The 24,530-nt window shown below is 41.2% G+C and overlaps 1 protein-coding gene across 1 annotated transcript in view; it reads right to left on the reverse strand.

The window, feature by feature from the left end:
• Positions 1-419: 419 nt before the first annotated feature.
• The window catches only part of sh3rf3 (SH3 domain containing ring finger 3), a gene marked incomplete at its 3' end in the record, with an annotated part of 122,916 nt that continues 98,805 nt past the window's right edge, over positions 420-24,530 (reverse strand). Inside the window, 5 exon segments of the mRNA NM_001447023.1 lie at positions 420-2,635; positions 2,687-3,122; positions 5,148-5,479; positions 17,655-17,944; positions 20,711-20,964. Of these exon segments, the coding sequence (NP_001433952.1) occupies positions 2,954-3,122; positions 5,148-5,479; positions 17,655-17,944; positions 20,711-20,964 (1,045 nt within the window).

Here is a 24,530-nt window from a genome sequence, read left to right on the forward strand (position 1 = left end):
GCCTGTTTTCTCAGTGTAATGGGAGCTATCTACTGCACGCACATTGCTATAAAGACACTATCTGAAGATGAATTTGCTTACGTAAATCAGAAACATTTCCAATCAATAAATGAGCAAATAAAATATGATGCACACATTAATAATGATTCCTACTTGTCTTCCTCGTGATAAATAGTAGGCAAAATCTGATATGCAGCGGGGAAAAAAAAGAGAATGAGTTCATCAGACGCTGGATTTGAACCGAGTTCATGCACGAACCTGTCAAAACATGGTACCATGCGTTTTACGAACAGCGCCACACACTGCTAAAACACTCAACAGTGTTAACCGCATCAGCTAAACTCTCCCACTCTATTTTTTTTCTTTTGTTGTTAATTCCGGAGGACAAACTTGCAAATAACACCGCTTTTCTCCGGAAAAGACAGAATAACCCTGAGCTCAATCTAGAGCTTCACGCCAAACGCTGAATATTGATGTACATCTGATTTTGCAGATTTTTTATCTTCAATAAATTTGCAAAAATTTCAAAAGAGATCCTGCAAAGAGGAATGGGCAGAAATCCCAAAAGACAGCTGTGCAGAGTTTGTGCATCATATTCAGAAAGACTTGAGGCTGTAATCACTGACAAAGGAGCATCAACAGAGTATTGAGCGAAGCCTGTGAACACTGATGTACATCTGATTTTACATTTTATTTATTTTTAATAAATCTGCAACAAAAACTGGTTTCCACATTGTCATTATGGGAGATTGTGTGTAGAATGTTGAGGAAATCAATCAGTTTAATCCATTTTGGAATAAGACTGTAACATAAACAAATGTGGAAAAGTCAAGCACTATCAATACTTTACACATGCACTGTATATATAAGATTTCAAAGTTATTATCAAAACTTTAATCAAATAAAAAACCATTAACAATTTCAAATGTAACTAAATAAAACAAATAAAGTAGCTAAAATAGCTAAAATAAACTCAACAGTAATATAATTCACTATTTGACATTTGTGTTTCAATAGTTGATCATCCCTAAACTCATTCATTTTGAGCTCGATCTTCTTGAGCATGTAATATGTTTAATTTGATTAAGTATAAAGGCACTACTGTATACACATGCTGTATTCATATTTGACAATTAAAATGAATAGTTTTGCATGGCAGAAATATTCTGGATGAAACACATCATCAAGTTTAATATCAAAATTGTAATTAAATTAAGTCAGAAAACATTTGACAATTTAATTAATGATTTAAAATGTGAGCTAATAATTTAAAATACTTAAAGATACAAAATTACAATAGAAATCGACTTTGAGAAATAGTTCCCACTGTTCAACAGTTATATATTTCACAACTGAACGTACAAATCAGTGGCCTTGTGTTTCAGTAGTAAACATTAAATCCTACATTAATGTTCATTACTTCTGATCTCAATGTTTTGTTTTATTTGATTGAGTGTAAAGGCACACCTGTATAAACACTGTCATGCTGTATTAATATTATACCATTCAAATTAAACTTTATGAAGAGTTGCTCGAAAGCAGTTTGGGAACCAAACCTAAGAAAGCCTGCATGTTTTCCTCCAGATTCGGCTGTGAAATATGAGGCTGTTTTCGTGAGCTTCTTTGTTCACTACATTCACCTGCTCTCATTCTGTGCTATAGACAACATCCGCAGCTGTGCTTTTCATTCAGACCGACCGAAGGGAATGAGGTGAGGACCCACATCAACAAATACTGCAGTAATTCATAGTAGACACTATAGTGTTTTTGAACCATACTATAGTGAAGTGTATTATACTGTATATATTAGAGTACTCGTTTTTATTGACTGCTCCAGCACACAGCAACTGATCAACTGTAATAAATACTGTAGTATACTTTAGTTTTTACTACAATAACTGTAGTGTATTGTGCTTTAATATGTCCTATCACTGTAGAAAACTACAGCATTGGCTCATTTGTTTATATTACTGTAGTTATTGTGTTACTATAGCAACTGTAGAATCACCACAATAAATTACTATAGCCATGTTACCATAGCAACTTTAAAATTGATCGTTGATTGAATAATTTTTGTATTACCATAACTAAAGTATCACCACAGCAGATCAATTACTATAGTTGTTGTGCTACCATGGCAACTGTAGAATTACCACAGATCATTTACTATAGCTTTTGAGTAACCATAGAAACTATAGAATCACCACAACAGATCAATTACTATAGTTCTTGTGTTACCATAGCAACTCTAGAATCATCCCAGCACATCAATTACTCCAGTTGTTGTGTTTCCATAGCAACTATAGAACCAATCAACATATCAATTCATATACTTTTTGTGTTACCATAGCAACTACAGAATCAATCACTACAGTTGTTGCCTTACCGTAGCAACTATAGAATCAACCAACAGATCAGTTCATATACTTGTTGTGTTACCATAGCAACTATAGAATCAATTACTAGTTGCCGTGTTACCATAGCAACTACAAAATCAATCAACAGATCAATTAATACAGTTGCCATGTTACCATAGCAACTATAGAAGCAATCAACAGATCAACTCATATACTTGTTGTGTTACCATAGCAACAAGAATCAATCAACAGATCAACTCATATACTTGTTGTGTTACCATAGCAACAAGAATCAATCAACAGATCAACTCATATACTTGTTGTGTTACCATAGCAACTATATAATCACCCCAACAGATTAATTAACAAGCGTTGCCGTTTCACCATAGCAGCTGTAGAATCACAGTACTTTACTCTAGTATGGTTCATAACACTGCAGTATGTGCTATAACTGACTCTAGTGTTTTCTTGATGTGAGGATGAAGCAGCGCACTGAAGGAATGGTTTCTTGGCTCCGGGTCTGCTGATCTGTGAGGCCGATGGCAGTGGAGGAGCTGGTCTGGATCAGGAGCTTGTTTTTGACTGTGGGATGTGCTTCAGAAACTCTCCACGAAGCTGCCGGGGAACAGTCCCGTCCGGCCGGTGCGCTGAAGCGTCCCTTTATACCAGCCGTCCTCTCGCTTCTTGTGCACGAACACGATGTCTCCTTCCTTCAGTTCAATCTCTGCTTCGCTCTGCGGCGGGTAGGAGACCACCACACGATACCTGACAGATGGAAAACACTGGATTATAAACAAAGTCAAATTAAAAGCACCTTTCAAGCACTTTCCAGGTGATGTTTTAGCAAGTGTTGCAAATTACTTACTTACAAACGTACAGATTTATTTTCATTTGATAGGGCGCAGGTGAAAAAAGACAATGCTGCAAGGATTTAATTCTATACAAGGGCAAAGACATTTATGTTCTTTAAATAGTAATCATTTTAATTACCTATATAGTAAGATAAATGATTATGAAAGCAAGCCAAATGCATTTTAAAGCAGGTTCCAGCACCTCATCCAAGCAATTTAGAATAATAAAGTAATAAAGTAATAAAGACAGCCGTGTTAAATCAAATGTCCACAAGAGGGCGCAACAGATGAACACAAATCAGCAGCTGATGCTCTACTACTATCTACAGTGCAGTAGAACAGAGCATAATGATGCGATTTGGGACGCACATATGGTAATAAATGGCCAATAGATTTTATAGCACTCTTATATGGCTGTTTACACACTTCTCTATCCAAACAGCTTCCAGGAGTTCTGCATGACAGGTGCCCATTAAAGAAGTGACTATAATTAGTTTACTGTAATTTGATGCAAAGATGATGTAATACATATATAAATACATATAAATGTTCATATGTTGGGCGACATGGTGGCTCAGTGGTGTTGCACTGTGGCCTCACAGCCAGAAGATCACTAGTTCAAGTCCCGGCAGGGTCAGTTGGTGTTTCTGTGTGGAGTTTGCATGTTCTCCCCGTGTTGGTGTGGGTTTCCTCCGGGTGCTCCGGTTTCCCCCACAGTCCAAACACATGCGCTATAGGGGAACTGATTAATTAAATTGGCTGTAGTGTTTGAGTGTGTGGGTGTTAATAAGTGCATATGGTTGTTTCCCAGTTCTGGGTTGTGGCTGTATTATGGAGCTAATAATATGCCCAAAAATCTGAATATAAGTTGTGTTAATTAAAATTACTGACAATTGTTATTTATTAAATCTGAATTTTAATATGCCTTTAAAAATTGTTTTGAATTTGAAATTCTTATTTTGAATTGGAATTTCTTAATTTAAATATTGAACTTTTGATATTTAAGACAACTGAATTTTTAAGGCAGATTTTTTTTATTATTCTGAAGTCCTATTTGCATGCAGATTTCTTCATTAAATTATATAAGGCGCTATTTGTTACAATATTCTAGGGTACATCATAGCATATAGTGTAGTACTTTAGGGAAACTTTAATGATATGTTTGCCAAACGCCCATCATCAACCCTGAAATGCTGTCTCTTTTAAACCTCATCTATTCACATCTAAGATGTCATATTTAACCCTACATCTATCTTTATTTAAATAATCAGATTTTTCCATATATTTAAAAATATTACATTATTTTTTTCTAAAATTACTTAAAACCAAAATGTCCAGTGGGTGGCGCCAAATCTCTCTCATTGTCCCTGAATTGTTCATTCAGATTGGTTGGACTCGGCTCATTTATAAATGAATTAAGTGACTCACTATGAATGACTGGCTCAGAGATTTCTTGTTAACCTCATTTGTTAAGTGCTTAAAACTTTGTTTCAACTGGTAACAACATAAGAGGTGTTAAAAGTCTATATTGTTGTGAATAGAGTCATAATGCTAGTTTTATGTAGCCTTCCCTATACCTAGACCCACTAGCCTCAATCACTGTTGGGTTTGTAATGTTGTAAACGAATCTGACTTTTAGAAATGTAAAGGATGTGACTCGACACCCACGCCAACACTGGGAGAACATGCAAACTCCACACAGAAACACCAACTGACCCAGCCGAGGCTTGAACCAGGGAAATTCTTGCTGTGAGGCCACAGTGCGACACCACTGAGCCATCATGCCGTCGTCCAATTGACATCTTAACTTACATTAGTTCTGATCAAAACCACCAAAAATCCATAAACGTTCAACTTTAAACCATTTAAATGTGTTTATGAAAGATTTACGAACAGCATATTATATATGTGAGTGTATATGTTTATAGTATTTGCTCACCTCTCTCTGGATAAAGGCTTGGGTTCGGGCCGGATGGCGAGCGGCGAGGAGGAGCAGGCCTGACGCGCAGGAGGAGAAACAGAGAAGTTCAGATCCAGAGATCCAGATTTGCGGTGCAGCGGCTCCAGACCCGCGGCCCCCTGCAGGTCACTCTCGATAGGGCAGGAGCCGGCGCGGCCCTGGGCTCCCACCGACCGCAGATCCGCAGACAGCACTGCCGGCACACAGGACTCATGTGTGTGTGTGGGCGAGCCGGATGGAGGAGAGCGGGACTTCTTCTTAGCTGCGGCTCCAGACAGCAGCTTCAGGAGGCCACTGCTGCGCTTCTCCTTCTGCACACACACACAATACACACACACACACACACACAAGTCCAAATCGGAAACAGGTGGGGCAGTATGGAAACACAAATCAAAAAGAAAGTAGTGACTTTTGATGTACTTTGACTTGTATTTCAGTGCAGACATTATTACCATGTCCCTCATGATTATTACTGTTTTTTTCTCCCCTTAGTAAACACATACTTCAGTTTTGGATCTTGCAACCCACTCTAGAAATAGTTTAGGGCAGTAATCAGGTAAACTGCTGAATAAGGATGTGATGTGAAACAGAGGGAGGTCACATAATGATTTGGCACAAATGCAGCAGCAGGACAGCTCTAGTCCTTTAGGAGCTGAGATGAGTCGAGGATCGCCAGTTTGAGCACAGACACGAGAGAAAATGAGTGAAGTGTGTAAACACAATGATCCTCAGAGGAAGAGAGGAAGACATGTGGATATTTCACCTTCAACAGTGCAGAACAGCATTAAAGACTGAAGGAGTCTGGAGGAGTTTCAGTGCGTAAAGGACAAAAGAGCAAGCCTATGCTAAACAAGCGTGACCTCCGACCCCTCAGGGGGCGCTGCATCAAGAGTCCTCATTCATCTATAAGCAGATCAGCACATGTGCTCAGGACTCAAACCTTTGTCAAGCACCACGATACAGAGTCACATCCACAAACGCCAGTCATCACTGCACTGTGCCAAGAGGAAGCCCTATGTTAACAGTGTCCAGAAGCACCACTGACTACTCTGGGTTCGGAGGTATCTGGGATGGAGCATCACACAGTGAAGAAGTGTACTGTGCTCAGATGAAGCAGTGTTTCAGGTGTTTTGGGGGGAAATGGACGTCATGTGCTCTGGACTAAAGAAGAAAAGGATCATCCAGACTGACACCAGCAGCAAGTCCAGCAGCACGGCTCTGTCATGGTCTGGGGTTGTGTCAGTGCCCTTGCCAAAGGTAACCTGCTCTTCTGTGATGCTCCATTAATGCTGAAAAGTACAACCCCAAATCAGACACATGCAGTGAGGTCCATGAATATTTGGAGAAAATTCTATCATATCGGCTCTATACACAACACAATGGATCTGAAATGAAAGGCCTGGCAGAGCACCAGCAGGGATGAAACCCAGCGTCTGCTGATGCCTATATGTTCCAGACTTCAGGCTGTAATTGACTGCAAAGGATTTAAACCAAGTATTAAAAAGTGAAAGTTTGAGTTCTGATTATTATTCTGCCCAATTACGTTTGGACCCTTAACAAGTGGGAAGCACATATGCAGACTGCTGTAATTCCTACATCATTGGTCATTTCATTCATTGTGATGGTATACAGAGCCAAACATGGCAGAATTGTGTCCATGTCCCAATATTTATGGACCTAACGGTACATTTACAGACACAAGCACACACACAGACACACAGAAATGCGTGCACACCAACACATACATGCATACACACAAGACACACTTAAAGAAACACACAAGACACACACATGCACAGATAGACAAACACACCCAATCACACACACACACACACACACACACACACACACACACACACACACACACACACACACACACACACACACACACACACACACACAAACACACACACACACACACACACACACACAAACACACACACAAACACACACACACACACACACACACACACACACACACACACACACACACACACACACACACACCCACAAACACACACAAACACACACACACACACACACACACACACACACACACACAAACACACACACAAACACACACACACACACACACACACACACACATTTGTTTTTGTGAAAAGTGGGGACATTGCATAGGTTTCCATTCATTTTATACAGCCCAAACCGTATATTGTATTGCCCTCACCCCACCTCAACCCTAAACCCTACCATCACAGGAGACTGTGTGCAGCTTTACTCTGATTAAACTCATTCTGAAGGATTTATAAGCATTTTGAGAAATTAGGACGTCACCAATGTCCTCATATTTCACCTCCTTTTTTTAGTAACTGTGTCATACCCATGTCATTATACCTTTACATGTCACTTTAAGCTGTATACTAGCATCTTGAAGAACATCTAGTCTAATATTATGTGATGCCATCATGGCAAAGAGAAAATAAATCAGTTATTAGAGATGAGTTATTAACACTATTATGATTGGAAATGTGTTGGAGATGTGTTGCTCTCTGTTAAACAGAAACTGTGGAAAATATCTAAAGGAATTAAACTTAATCAGGACGGCTGATCATTCTGACTGCATTTCGTCATATTGCAGAGCTCCAGTGTAAAGCCGAGGTGTGTGTGGGCCGATGATGAAAAACGAGAGAGATTTGCTGCATCTGAGTAATGCGTCTGTGTGACACACACACATGCTGTATGTGGGAGGAGACGCTTTATCTGGGGAACTCATTCTGGCTCTGATGGATCTGAGCCACACTAAACACTGTCAACAGAGCTCAGAGTATCATGCAGACCCAAAACAGGCCACTAGGAGGCGTCTGAGATCCAGAATCATCCCTGATCTTCTGTCATCTGAAGCTCCTCAAAAGAAGAGCTTTATTCTCAACACGTTCCTGCACTAATGAGGCGACTCGTCTGCTGCAGAAACACGAGGAACACACTGAGATAAATAAACCACAGCTCCACTAACAGAGCTCATCTCTAGAGTCAGCCAGAGATCAACAGACACCCCATTATCTGAACACAACTCATAGATCTCGTATACTCACTAGTCAACAGATGAGCTTGTCTACTTACTAGCCACTTACTAGCGCGTCAACTTGTTTACTCAGTCAAAACCTATCTACTCCTTAGTCAACAAGTCAAATCAGTACTCACTAGTCAATTTCTCAAATTGCCTACACATTAGTCTACATGTCCACTTGTCTACTCACTAGTCAACAAGTCAGCTTGTCTATACACTAGTCAACATGTTAGTGTGTCTACTGACTAGTCAACAGGTTAGCTTGTCTACTCACTAGTCAACATGTCAACTTGTATACTCACTAGTCAACAAATGAGCTTGTCTACTTACTAGCCACTTATTAGCGTGTCAACTTGTTTACTCAGTCAAAACTATCTACTCCTTAGTCAACAAGTCAAATCAGTACTCACTAGTCAATTTCTCAAATTGCCTACACATTAGTCTACATGTCCACTTGTCTACTCACTAGTCAACAAGTCAGCTTGTCTATACACTAGTCAACATGTTAGTGTGTCTACTGACTAGTCAACAGGTTAGCTTGTCTACTCACTAGTCAACATGTCAACTTGTATACTCACTAGTCAACAAATGAGCTTGTCTACTTACTAGCCACTTATTAGCGTGTCAACTTGTTTACTCAGTCAAAACTATCTACTCCTTAGTCAACAAGTCAAATCAGTACTCACTAGTCAATTTCTCAAATTGCCTACACATTAGTCTACATGTCCACTTGTCTACTGACTAGTCAACAGGCCAGCTTGTCTACTCACTAGTCAACAAGTCAGCTTGTCTATACACTAGTCAACATGTTAGTGTGTCTACTGAATAGTCAACAGGTCAGCTTGTCTACTCACTAGTCAACAGATCAGCTTGTCTACTCACTAGTCAACAGATCAGTTTGTTTACTCACTAGTCAACAAGTCAGCTTGTCTATACACTAGTCAACAGGTTAGCTTGTCTACTCACTAGTCAACATGTCAACTTGTATACTCACTAGTAAACAAATGAGCTTGTCTACTTACTAGCCACTTATTAGCATGTCAACTTGTTTACTCAGTCAAAACCTCAGCCACCAGTCAACAGGTCAGTTTTTTTACTCACTAGTCAACAAGTCAGCTTGTCAGTACACTAGTCAACATGTTAGAGTGTCTACTGACTAGTCAACAGGTTAGCTTGTCCACTCACTTGTCAACATGTCAACTTGTCTACTTACTAGTCCAATTGTCTATGCACTATTCAAAAAGTCAGTTGTCTACTTGCAAGTCAACTTATCGACTTACTAATTATTACGTAAACTTGTCAACATGTCAGTTTGTCTATAACTAGTTACCAAGTAAACATATCTGCTCACTAGTCAACAGGTTACCTTGTTTACTCACTAGTCAACAGGTCAGCTTACCTACTCAAAAATCAACAAATCAAATCATTACTCACTAGTCAACTGATAAACCAACTTGTCTACTCACTAGTCATCAGGTAAACCAATCTACCTACTAGTCAGCAGGTAATCTCATCTACTCACTAATCAAAATGTCAAATTGCCTACTAACCAGTTAACATGTCTACTCACTAGTCAACTTGTTTGCTCACTACTAGTCAACATGCTAACTTGCCTACTCACTAGTCAACAGGTCAACTTGTCTACTCACTAGTACACATCAACTTGTCTATTCACCAGACAACCTATCAGCTTGTCTACTTACTAATACACGTCAACTTGTCTACTTACTAGTACACTTCAACTTGTCTCGTCACGAGAGAACAGATATGCTTGTCTACTCACTAGTCAACAGGTCAACTTGTCTACTCACTAGTACATGTCAACTTGTCTACTCACTAGTCAACAGGTCAACTTGTCTACTCACTAGTACACGTCAACTTGTCTACTCAGTAGTCAACAGGTCAACTTGTCTACTCACTAGTGCACGTCAACTTCTCTACTCACTAGTCAACAGGTCAACTTGTCTACTCACCAGACAACCTATCAGCTTGTCTACTTACTAATACACGTCAACTTGTCTACTTACTAGTACACTTCAACTTGTCTCGTCACGAGAGAACAGATATGCTTGTCTACTCACTAGTCAACAGGTCAACTTGTCTACTCACTAGTACATGTCAACTTGTCTACTCACTAGTCAACAGGTCAACTTGTCTACTCACTAGTACACGTCAACTTGTCTACTCAGTAGTCAACAGGTCAACTTGTCTACTCACTAGTGCACGTCAACTTCTCTACTCACTAGTCAACAGGTCAACTTGTCTACTCACTAGTGCACGTCAACTTCTCTACTCACTAGTCACCAGATCAGCTTGTCTACTTACTAGAAAACAGGTCAACTCGTCTACTCACTAGTCAACAGGTCAGCTTGTCTACTCACTAGTACACGTCAACTTGTCTACTCACTAGTCAACAGGTCAACTTGTCTACTCATTAGTACACGTCAACTTCTCTCCTCACTAGTCAACAGATCAGCTTGTCTACTTACTAGTCAACAGGTAAACTTCTCTACTCACTAGTCAACAGATCAGCTTGTGTACTTACAAGTCAACAGGTCAGCTTGTCTACTCACTAGTACACGTCAACTTGTCTACTCACTAGTCAACAGGTTAACTTGTCTACTCACTAGTACATGTCAACTTGTCTACTCACTAGTCAACAGGTCAACTTGTTTACTCACTAGTACACGTCAACTTCTCTACTCACTAGTCAACAGATCAGCTTGTCTACTCACTAGTCAACAGGTCAGCTTGTCTACTCACTAGTCAACAGATCAGCTTGTCTACTTACTAGTCAACAGGTAAACTTCTCTACTCACTAGTCAACAGATCAGCTTGTGTACTTACAAGTCAACAGGTCAGCTTGTCTACTCACTAGTACACGTCAACTTGTCTACTCACTAGTCAACAGGTTAACTTGTCTACTCACTAGTACATGTCAACTTGTCTACTCACTAGTCAACAGGTCAACTTGTTTACTCACTAGTACACGTCAACTTGTCTACTCACTAGTCAAAAGGGTCAACTTGTCTACTCACTAGTACACGTCAACTTCTCTACTCGCTAGTCAACAGATCAGCTTGTCTACTCACTAGTCAACAGGTCAGCTCGTTTATTCACTAGTTAACAGGTCTGCTTGTCTACTTAATAGTCAACATGTCAGGTCAATACTTAGTAGTCAACAGGTCAGCTCGTCTACTCACTAGTCAACAGGTCAGCTTGTCTACTTAATAGTCAACATGTCAGGTGAATACTTACTAGTCAACAGGTCAGCTTGTCCACTTAATAGTCAACATGTCAGGTCAATACTTACCTGTCAACAGGTCAGCTTGTCCACTTAATAGTCAACATGTCAGGTCAATACTTACCTGTCAACAGGTCAGCTTGTCTACTCACTAGTCAACAGGTCAGCTTGTCTACTTAATAGTCAACATGTCAGGTGAATACTTACTAGTCAACAGGTCAGCTTGTCCACTTAATAGTCAACATGTCAGGTCAATACTTACTAGTCAACAGGTCAGCTTGTCTACTCACTAGTCAACATGTCAACTTGTTTACTTACTAGCCAGCATGTCAAATTGTCTGATCACTAGTGAACATCTCAACCTATCAACACACTATTCAATAGATAAACTCATCAACTCATTTATTAACAGGTCAGCTTGTCTACTCACCAGTCAACATGTCTACTCACTACTAGTCACATTGTCTACTCACTACAAGTCAACTTGTCTACGTACTAGTCAACATGTCAAATTGTCTACTCATTAGTCAACATGTCAACTTGTCTATTCACTATTTAAAAGGTCATCTTGTCTACTTACTAGTCAATATGTCAACCAAAGGACTCTTAGTAGTTAGTAGTTAAAAGGTAAACTTGTTTACTCACTTGTCTACTAGTTAGTAAACATATGTTCACTAGTTAACAAGTCACCTTGTTTACTCGCTGGTCAACAGATCAGTTTATCAACACATTAGTCAACATGTAAGCTTACCTACTCATAAATCACAGGTCAAATCATTGCTCACTAGTCAACTACTCAACCAACTCTTCAAATCTCTAGTTCACTAGTACACGTCAACTTGTCTACTCAGTAGTCAACAGGTCAACTTGTCTACTCACTAGTGCACGTCAACTTCTCTACTCACTAGTCAACAGGTCAACTTGTCTACTCACCAGACAACCTATCAGCTTGTCTACTTACTAATACACGTCAACTTGTCTACTTACTAGTACACTTCAACTTGTCTCGTCACGAGAGAACAGATATGCTTGTCTACTCACTAGTCAACAGGTCAACTTGTCTACTCACTAGTACATGTCAACTTGTCTACTCACTAGTCAACAGGTCAACTTGTCTACTCACTAGTACACGTCAACTTGTCTACTCAGTAGTCAACAGGTCAACTTGTCTACTCACTAGTGCACGTCAACTTCTCTACTCACTAGTCAACAGGTCAACTTGTCTACTCACTAGTGCACGTCAACTTCTCTACTCACTAGTCACCAGATCAGCTTGTCTACTTACTAGAAAACAGGTCAACTCGTCTACTCACTAGTCAACAGGTCAGCTTGTCTACTCACTAGTACACGTCAACTTGTCTACTCACTAGTCAACAGGTCAACTTGTCTACTCATTAGTACACGTCAACTTCTCTCCTCACTAGTCAACAGATCAGCTTGTCTACTTACTAGTCAACAGGTAAACTTCTCTACTCACTAGTCAACAGATCAGCTTGTGTACTTACAAGTCAACAGGTCAGCTTGTCTACTCACTAGTACACGTCAACTTGTCTACTCACTAGTCAACAGGTTAACTTGTCTACTCACTAGTACATGTCAACTTGTCTACTCACTAGTCAACAGGTCAACTTGTTTACTCACTAGTACACGTCAACTTCTCTACTCACTAGTCAACAGATCAGCTTGTCTACTCACTAGTCAACAGGTCAGCTTGTCTACTCACTAGTCAACAGATCAGCTTGTCTACTTACTAGTCAACAGGTCAACTTCTCTACTCACTAGTCAACAGATCAGCTTGTCTACTTATTAGTCAACAGGTAAACTTCTCTACTCACTAGTCAACAGATCAGCTTGTGTACTTACAAGTCAACAGGTCAGCTTGTCTACTCACTAGTACACGTCAACTTGTCTACTCACTAGTCAACAGGTTAACTTGTCTACTCACTAGTACATGTCAACTTGTCTACTCACTAGTCAACAGGTCAACTTGTTTACTCACTAGTACACGTCAACTTGTCTACTCACTAGTCAAAAGGGTCAACTTGTCTACTCACTAGTACACGTCAACTTCTCTACTCGCTAGTCAACAGATCAGCTTGTCTACTCACTAGTCAACAGGTCAGCTCGTTTATTCACTAGTTAACAGGTCTGCTTGTCTACTTAATAGTCAACATGTCAGGTCAATACTTAGTAGTCAACAGGTCAGCTCGTCTACTCACTAGTCAACAGGTCAGCTTGTCTACTTAATAGTCAACATGTCAGGTGAATACTTACTAGTCAACAGGTCAGCTTGTCCACTTAATAGTCAACATGTCAGGTCAATACTTACCTGTCAACAGGTCAGCTTGTCTACTCACTAGTCAACAGGTCAGCTTGTCTACTTAATAGTCAACATGTCAGGTGAATACTTACTAGTCAACAGGTCAGCTTGTCCACTTAATAGTCAACATGTCAGGTCAATACTTACTAGTCAACAGGTCAGCTTGTCTACTCACTAGTCAACATGTCAACTTGTTTACTTACTAGCCAGCATGTCAAATTGTCTGATCACTAGTGAACATCTCAACCTATCAACACACTATTCAATAGATAAACTCATCAACTCATTTATTAACAGGTCAGCTTGTCTACTCACCAGTCAACATGTCTACTCACTACTAGTCACATTGTCTACTCACTACAAGTCAACTTGTCTACGTACTAGTCAACATGTCAAATTGTCTACTCATTAGTCAACATGTCAACTTGTCTATTCACTATTTAAAAGGTCATCTTGTCTACTTACTAGTCAATATGTCAACCAAAGGACTCTTAGTAGTTAGTAGTTAAAAGGTAAACTTGTTTACTCACTTGTCTACTAGTTAGTAAACATATGTTCACTAGTTAACAAGTCACCTTGTTTACTCGCTGGTCAACAGATCAGTTTATCAACACATTAGTCAACATGTAAGCTTACCTACTCATAAATCACAGGTCAAATCATTGCTCACTAGTCAACTACTCAACCAACTCGTCAAATCTCTAGTTAATAAGTCAACTTGTCTACTCAATAGCCATCAGATAAACCTATCAACCTACAAGTCAGCAGGTGAACTCATCTACTCACTAATCAAAAGCTCAGCTTGTCAACTCACTATAGTCACCATGTTGACTACTTACTAGTCAACAGGTCAGCTTGTTTGCACACTAGTCAGCAGGTAAACTTGTATACTCAATAGCCAAAATGTCAAGTTGCCCAATCACTAGTCAACAGGTCAGCTTCTCCACTCACTAGTCAACAGGTCAGCTTCTTCACTCACTAGTCAACAGGTCAGCTTCTCCACTCACTAGTCAACAGGTCAGCTTCTTCACTCACTAGTCAACAGGTCAGCTTCTCCACACACTAGTCAACAGGTCAGCTTCTCCACACACTAGTCAACAGGTCAGCTTCTCCACACACTAGTCAACAGGTCAGCTTCTCCACTCACTAGTCAACAGGTCAGCTTCTTCACTCACTAGTCAACAGGTCAGCTTCTCCACACACTAGTCAACAGGTCAGCTTCTCCACACACTAGTCAACAGGTCAGCTTCTCCACTCACTAGTCAACAGGTCAGCTTCTCCACTCACTAGTCAACAGGTCAGCTTCTCCACTCACTAGTCAACAGGTCAGCTTCTCCACTCACTAGTCAACAGGTCAGCTTCTCCACTCACTAGTCAACAGGTCAGCTTCTCCACTCACTAGTCAAGAGGTCAGCTTCTCCACTCACTAGTCAACATGTCAGCTTCTCCACTCACTAGTCAACAGGTCAGCTTCTCCACTCACTAGTCAAGAGGTCAGCTTATCCACACACTAGTCAACAGGTCAGCTTCTCCACTCACTAGTCAACATGTCAGCTTCTCCACTCACTAGTCAACAGGTCAGCTTCTCCACTCACTAGTCAATAGTTCAGCTTGTCTACTCACTAGTCAACAGGTCAGCTTCTCCACTCACTAGTCAACAGGTCAGCTTCTCCACTCACTGGTCAACAGGTCAGCTTCTCCACTCACTAGTCAACAGGTCAGCTTCTCCACTCACTAGTCAATAGTTCAGCTTGTCTACTCACTAGTCAACAGGTCAGCTTCTCCACTCACTAGTCAACATGTCAGCTTCTCCACTCACTAGTCAACATGTCAGCTTCTCCACTCACTAGTCAACAGGTCAGCTTCTCCACTCACTAGTCAACAGGTCAGCTTCTCCACTCACTAGTCAATAGTTCAGCTTGTCTACTCACTAGTCAACAGGTCAGCTTCTCCACTCACTAGTCAACATGTCAGCTTCTCCACTCACTAGTCAACATGTCAGCTTACCTCATAAATCAACAAGTCAAATCAATAGTAAACAGGTCAGCTGGTCTTCTCTCAAGTCAATAGGTAAGGTTGTGTACTCGCTAATCAAACTGCTCAACAGCTGTGTGCAGTGCTCACTTAACAGGGTACTGACTCTTAAATCTATTTTCTTAAACTCAGACTATTTTAGGCTGCAGATTCCACAAACGTTGTGCTAATTAGTGAAGATTCTAATCAAGAAGAAAATGTGTGAGAAGATATTTTTAGGTGTCAGAGTTTTATTTCTGATGGTGTGAGAGAGTTCATTAACAGCCCTTCATCAGCACACTGATCTCACATCTGAACACACTTCACTCCTGATCAACACTGCGAACACCTTCACACCTGACGACACAAACACTGCTGACTGAAACAGCACTATTACACTCAGAGAAACTGATGCAGCTTTAGATTTTCTGTTTACTTGTTTTTATCTATCTACTCACTAGACAACAAGTCACATCATCACTCACTAGTCAACAGGCCAGCTTGTCTACTCAATAGTCAATATGTCACCATGTCTACTCACTAGTCATTAGGTCAAATAATCTACTCACTAGTCAACAGGTCAGCTTGTCTACTTATTAGTCAACAGGTCAACTCGTCTACTCACTAGTCAACAGGTCAGCTTGTGTACCTAATAGTCAACAGGTCAACTCGTCTACTCACTAGTCAACAGGTCAGCTTGTCTACCTAATAGTCAACAGGTCAGCTTGTCTAGCTAATAGTCAACAGGTCAAGTCAATACTCACTAGTCAACAAGTCAGCTTGTCCACTCACTAGTCAATAGTTCAGCTTGTCTACTCACTAGTCAACAAGTCAGCTTGTCCACTTACTAGTCAACAGGTTAACTCGTCTACTCACTAGTCAACAAATCAGCTTGTCCACTCACTAGTCAACAGTTCAGCTTGTCTACTCACTAGTCAACAGGTCAACTTGTCTACTCCTTAGTTAACAGGTCAGCTTCTCCACTTACTAGTCAACCGGTCAGCTTGTCTACTCATTAGTCAACAGGTCTACTTGTTAACTCACTAGTCAACAGGTCAACTCGTCTTCTCACTAGTGAACAGGTCAACTCGTCTACTCACTAGTCAGCAGGTCAACTCGTCTAATCCCTAGTGAACAAGTCAACTCGTCTAATCCCTAGTGAACAAGTCAACTCGTCTAATCCCTAGTGAACAAGTCAACTCGTCTACTCACTAGTCAGAAGGTCAACTCGTCTAATCACTAGTGAACAAGTCAACTCGTCTACTCACTAGTCAGCAGGTCAACTCGTCTACTCACTAGTGAACAGGTCAACTCGTCTACTCACTAGTCAGCAGGTCAACTCGTCTAATCCCTAGTGAACAAGTCAACTCGTCTACTCACTAGTCAGCAGGTCAACTCGTCTACTCACTAGTGAACAGGTCAACTCGTCTACTCACTAGTCAGCAGGTCAACTCGTCTAATCCCTAGTGAACAAGTCAACTCGTCTACTCACTAGTCAGCAGGTCAACTCGTCTACTCACTAGTGAACAGGTCAACTCGTCTACTCACTAGTCAGCAGGTCAACTCGTCTACTCACTAGTCAGCAGGTCAACTCGTCTAATCACTAGTGAACAAGTCAACTCGTCTACTCACTAGTTAGCAGGTCAACTCGTCTAATCACTAGTGAACAAGTCAACTCGTCCACTCACTAGTCAACAGGTCAACTCGTTAACTCACTAGTCAACAGGTCAACTCGTCAACTCACTAGTCAACAGGTCAACTCGTCCACTCACTAGTCAGCAGGTCAGCTTGTTGTCTTCTGTTTGTATGTTCAGTGTATTTTCTGTTTATTTCCTGGTAAATGGTCTGCATCAGTAGTAAGTGTGTGAACAGTGCCCTGACCTTCTCCTTGTTGAGTCCTGCAGAGGCTGTGCTGCTGTGAGCCGGTGATGTGTTCTGGAGAGCGTCTCCTCCTCCGCTCAGCTGACCCGCAGGGCTGTTTGCTGGAGTAACACTGGAGCTCAGAGGCAGCAGGGGACACAGCGCAGACTGGGGGCCCGCAGACTGAGGGACCGCCACCATGGACAGGGGCCGCGCCGGGGATCGGGACGGGCTGCTCTGGCGCCGTAGCGGGGACACACACACACGCTCTGGGCTGCTGCTGCTGCTGCTGCTCCGCGGAGGACTGTGGACTGACAAACACTCACCATCAACAACACTGTTAACACATGCACTCTTTTCACATTTGCATGTGTGTGTCTGAGCATGTGTGTGTGAGCGTGTGCGTGTGTGTGTTCTGCAGAGATGAAGTGTGCCATCAGTGTGTTCAGAGTGTCACACGAGCGAGTAATGCATGTCGGTGATCTCATTGACAGTGTGTGACGGTGTGTGTTCTGTGGTTTTGCGTCGCTCCTCAGAGTTCAAGATCTGCAGCGAATGCAACCCGGCAATTACTGCCAGCGCAGAGCATTCATTACAGCAGACAGCTGATCTGAGCTGATCTGAGCTGTAAAACGCTTTAACAAGCTGCTTTAGCACGCTAATGCTCCACTCGCTAACACTCACACACACCGATCTGAGATGATAGAAGACAGAGAGTCACTCTAACACACTTTAGCTGCGCAGAGCTGACACACACACACACACACTCATGTGTGCATGAGGGAGAAATAATGCTAAAACCATCACGATGAGCAAATGCATGCAGTATGGAGTGTTACTGAATGCAGCGCTCTAATAATTTTATCTAATATTATTTTAAATTTGTTTAAAAATATATTTTAAATTAAACATTTTAGCAAATTTGTATATATTTTCGTGTGTTCTGGTTGTTTTTAGTATTTTGTGATTAATGTTTTTATTTTCTTTATTTCTTTTTCTGTTTTATTATTACTTTTTATGTTTAATATTTTAATATTTTTTTTTTTGCTTTTTATTTTCCATAGATTTATTTTAAAATTTCTGCACCGTATATATTTAATATTTTCAGTTGTGTGTGTATCGGCATGTTAAATCAGTGATTTTCTATTCACTAGTCAACATGTCCACTCACTAGTCAACATTTCTAATTACTAGTTAACTTGTCTTCTCACTAGTCAACATGTCAACTTGTCTACCTACTAGTCAGCAGGTCAACTCATCTACTCACTAGTCAAAAGCTCAGCTTGTCTACTCACTAATCGACAGGTCAAAACATTACTCAATAGTCAACATGTCAACTTGTCTACTCACTAGTCAACATCTCTACTCACTAATTAACTTGTCTACTCACTATTCAACATATCTACTCAATAGTTAACATATATATTCATTAGTCTACTCAATCTACTCAACATATCTACTCATTAGTCTACTCATACTAGTCAGCAGGTGAACTCATCTACTCACTAGTCAAAAGCTCAGCTTGTCAACTCACTAGTCAACAGGTCAACTTATCGACTTACTAGTTATTAGGTAAACTTGTTTACTTACTTGTCTACTAACTAGTAAACAAGCAAACATATCTGTAAAGTAGTCAGCATGTCTATCACTTCTTAAAATGTCAAATTGTCTACCCACTAGTCAACATCTTTACTCACTAGTCAACGTGTCTACTCACTAGTCAACATATCTACTCATTAGTTAACTTGTCTACTCACTAGTCAAAATGTTAAATTGTCTACTCACTAGTCAACATCTCTATTCACTGGTCAACGTGTCCAGACTAGTCAACATTTTTACTCACTAGTCAACATGTCAACTTTTCTACCTACTAGTCAGCAGGTGAACTCATCTACTCACTAGTCAAAAGCTCAGCTTGTCAACTCACTAGTCACAGATCAACTTATCGACTCACTAGTTATTAGGTAAACTTGTTAACTCACTTGTCTACTAACTAGTGAACAGGCAAACATATATGTAAAGTAGTCAGCATGTCTATCACTTCTTAAAATGTCATATTGTCTACTCACTAGTCAACATCTTTACTCACTAGTCAACATCTCTACTCATTAGTTAACTTGTCTACTCACTAGTCAAAAAGTCAAATTGTCTACTCACAAGTCAACATCTTTACTTACTAGTCAACGTGTCTACTCACTAGTCAACATCTCTACTCATTAGTTAACTTGTCTACTCACTAGTCAAAAAGTCAAATTATCTACTCACTAGTCAACATCTCTATTCACTAGTCAAAGTGTCCACAGACTAGTCAACATTTTTTTAGTTAGCTTGTCTACTCACTAGTCAAGTCAACTTGTTTACTCACTAGTCAAAATGTCAACTTGTCTACCTACTAGTCAGCTGGTGAACTCATCTACTCACTAGTCAAAACTACTACTAACTACTCACTAATTGACAGGTCAAAACATTACTCAATAGTCAACAGGTCAACTTGTCTACTCACTAGTCAACATATCTACTCATTATTTAACATACCTACTCAAGTCTAGTCTACTCAATCTACTCAACGTATCTACTCATTAGTCTACTCATACTAGTAAGCAGGTGAACTCATCTACTCACTAGTAAAAAGCTTAGCTTGTCTACTCACTAGTCAACAGGTAAAAACATTACTCATTACCCACTACTGAACAGGTCAACTTATCTACTCACTAGTCAACAGGTCAAAGCATTACCCAATAGTAACCAGGTCAATGTGTCTACTTACTAGTCAATATCTCTACTCACTAGTTAACTTGTTTACTCACTAGTCAGCAGGTGAACTTATCTACTCACCAGTCAAAACCTCAGCTTGTGTACTCACTAGCCAACAGGTCAACTCACTCATCAACAGGTCAACTTGTCTACTTACGAGTCAATAAGTAGATTGATAGATGTTAAGTGTGTGAACCGTGCCCTGACCTTCTCATTGTTGAGTCCTGCAGATGCTGTACTGCTGTGATTAAATATAAAGTTTAACATTTTCAGTTGTTGTGTGTATCGTCATGTTAGATCAGTAATGAGTGTGTGTCCCTCACCCATTTGCATGGCGGTGCGTGTCTGTCCGCTGCTCTGCGTGCTGCTGCTGCCGCACATGCGCAGGCAGTTCTTCAGGTGCAGCGCAGCCGGCTGCAGCTGCGGGGACGAGGGGCTGCTGAGGGGCGTGTTGGAGCTGGAGCGGGACGCAGACGCCAGCAGCACCGAACCAGAACCACCAGCGGAGCCCGGGGATCCAGGAGCCGATCCTGTTCCGGAGAGGCAGGAGCGCGTCTGAGCTACAGAGAATGGAGCCCTGCACACACAAACACACACACACACACACACACACACACACACACACACACACACACACACACACACACACACACACACACACACACACACACACACACACACACAGATTTGTTTTTGTGAACTGTGAGGACAGAATAGGTTTTTAATGTTATACTGTACATGCTGAGGCTGAATGATGAATGGACATGAGCGTTTGTCTACATATTAACTTTGCTGACGAGTAGAGTTTGCATGTTCTCCCTGTGTTGGCGTGGGTTTCCTCCGGGTGCTCCGGTTTCCCCCACAGTCCAAACACATGCGCTATAGGGGAATTAACTAAATTGGCTATAGTGTATGAGTGTGTGTATGGGTGTGAATGAGTGTGTATGGGTGTTTCCCAGTACTGGGTTGCAGCTGGAAGGGCATCCGGTGTGTAAAACATGCTGGATAAGTTGGCGGTTCATTCCGGTGTGGCGACCCCTAAAGAATAAAGGGACTAAGCTGAGGGAAAATGAATGAATGAATGTAAAGTAGTGATTCAGAACACACAGTTATTATTATTATTATTATTGACATTTCAGATTAGACTGAATTGAGCTTGTTAAATCAGCCCATTTCTTCTGGGCTTTGCAGCATTATAGTACTAGAAATATCCAGGAAATGGGATTTAAATGGAAAAATTTCCACCAAACATGTCCGCTATACACACACACACACACACACACACACACAAACTGCAGCGCTGACAGAACTCAACATGAAGAGCTCAGACTCCTCAAAGAGGGAATCTCTGAACTACTGCATGTGGTTCTGGATGCGGGAATGAGCAACACACTCCTGAATGACTGCAGATTGTGTCTGCTTTCAGACTGAAGTCAGATGAGAGACCACACACACACACACACACACACACACACCTCATTATCAGTGTATGGTGGAAGTGTGTGTGTGATGTTCTCAGCTGAAACTCTCACGTCTAAATCAGGAAGCGCTTTAAATTACACCTTTATTTCAGGTGGATTCAGACAGCAGAGCAGAGGCTCATGGGAAACAGAGGAAAACACTGCATCTGTCCTGAAGACTGAAGGAGACTCAGAGATTAAAGCTCAGAGATTTAATTAATGCCTTCAAATGCCAAATCAATCCATCACCGACATCAGCTGACGTCTGGAAACACACACTCGCTCAAACACGCTGTATTCTTTATTCTGCAAACACAACCCAATCTGCTTCAGTTTAATATGAAACTGTGATTCACTGCTGCTAAAGCTTGAGATGAATACTCGTATTGATAAATGATGCACCACACGACTCAAAAGTGACCACAAACTCATGCACAGTGGGGGGAACGCAGAGCATGTGTAAAATATTGACAGCGCTTGACTTTCTCCACATTTGTTTCTGTTCCAGCCTTATTCCACAGTGTATTAAACTGATTGATTTCCTCAACATTCTACACACAATCCCCCATAATGACAATGAGAAGAAAGAGTTTTTGTTGCAGATTATTAAAAATAATAAAAGCTGATAAATCACATGTACATCAGTGTTCACAGGCTTTGGCGTGAAGCTCTACATTGAGCTCAGTCGTTCTGTCTCCACTGATCATTCTGGAGATGTTTCAGCAGCTTCACTGGAGTTCACCTGTGCTCAATTCAGCTGATCTGAAAAGGCTACACCTGTCTAGATAAGGGCCCAGGGTCGACAGTGCATGACAAAGCACAAACCAAGCATGAAGACAAAGGAATTGTCTGTAGACCTCCTAGACAGGATTGAAGGCTGGGGAAGGTTACAGAAACATTTCTGCTGCTCTGAAAGTTCCAGTGAGCACAGCGGCCTCCATCATCCGTAAGTGAAAGATGTTTAACCAGCAGGACATCTAAGCTGAGTGATCGGGGGAGAAGGGCCTCAGTCAGGGAGGTGATCAATAACCCGATGGTCACTCTGTCTGAGCTCCAGTGTTCTTCTGTGGAGAGAGGAGAACCTTACAGAAGGACAACCATCTGTGCAGCAATCCACCAATCAGGCGTCTGTATGGTAGAGCGGGCAGACGGAAGACACTCCCCGCCTGGAGTTTACCATCTGAAGGACTCTCAGAGCATCAGAAACTAAACTCTCTGCTCTGATGAGACTCAAACTGAACTGTTTGGAGTGAACGCCAGGCGTTACGTTTGGAGAACAGCAGGCGGCGCTCATCAGCAGGCTAACAGCATCCCTACAGTGCAGCATGGTGGTGTTGGCATCATGCTGTGGGGATGTGTTTCAGCAGCAGGAGCTGGAAGACTAGTCAGGATAGAGGGAAAGATGAATGCAGCGATGCACAGAGACATCCTGAATGAAGACCTGCACAAGAGTGCTCTCCACCTCAGACTGGGGCGACGCTTCATCTTCCAGCAGGACAATGACCCAAAGCACACCGCCAACATATCAATGCAGCGCCACAACAACAACTCGGAGAATGTGCTTGAGTGGCCCAGCCAGAGCCCAGACCTAAATCCTATTGAGCATCTCTGGAGAGATCTGAATATGGCTGAACGCCGTCACTTCTCATCCAACCTGATAGAGCTTGTGAGATCCTGCAAAGAGGAACGGGCAGAAATTCCCAAAGACAGCTGTGCAGAGCTTGTGGCATCATATTCAGAAAGACTTGAGGCTGTAATCAAGGAGCATCAACAGAGTATTGAGCAAAGGCTGTGAACACTGATGTACATCTGCAACAATCCTGCAACAACAACTCTTTCTCCACATTGTCATTATGGGGGATTGTGTGTAGAATGTTGAGGAAATCAATCAGTTTAATCCATTTTGGAGACTGTAACATAAACAAATGTGGAAAAAGTCAAGCACAATCAATACTTTACGGATGCACTGTATGTCACATATTTTTAAAACCTATATCAAAACCTATATTAAAACATATGTTTATATATATTTCCGTGAGGGCTAAGCTAAAGGAAAATACATTTATATGTATCTATATTTTAAAATACATTGCATTTCTAAATAAATCTACAAAATAATATGACATTAATGAAGCAGTTTTTAGGCAAACGCATTTTGTCATGTTGGTGCATGTGTGTAACTTTTAATGAATGCACAAGAGCTAAAACAAGACTATAGGAGATTATTGACAGACTTCTGTAATAGTGATAATTTCATCCTGCAGTTTATTATGAAGGAATATTAATGCTGCCAAAAAGACTGGATGAGGAGTGTTTGGGGTTGTGTTTTCTATTAATAAAGGTCGCTGGTTCGAGTCTCGGCTGGGTCAGTTGGTATTTCTGTGTGGAGTTTGCATGTTCTCCCCGTGCTGGCGTGGGTTTCCTCCGGGTGCTCCGGTTTCCCCCACAGTCCAAACACATGCGCTATAGGGGAACTGATCAACTAAACTGGCCGTAGTGTATGAGTGTGTGTGTGAATATGGATGTTTCCCAGTGATGGGTTGAAGCTGGAAGGGCACCCGCTGTGTAAAACATATGCTGGATAAGTTGGTGGTTCATTCCGCTGTGGTGACCCCAGATTAATAAAGGGACTAAGCTGAAAAAAAATGAATGAATAAATGAATATTAAATGCGGCCAAAAAGA

The sequence above is a fragment of the Danio rerio genome, chromosome 9 (assembly GCF_052040795.2).
Source record: "Danio rerio strain M-AB ecotype USA chromosome 9, GRCz13ab, whole genome shotgun sequence".
In the NCBI taxonomy this organism is placed as follows: domain Eukaryota; kingdom Metazoa; phylum Chordata; class Actinopteri; order Cypriniformes; family Danionidae; genus Danio; species Danio rerio.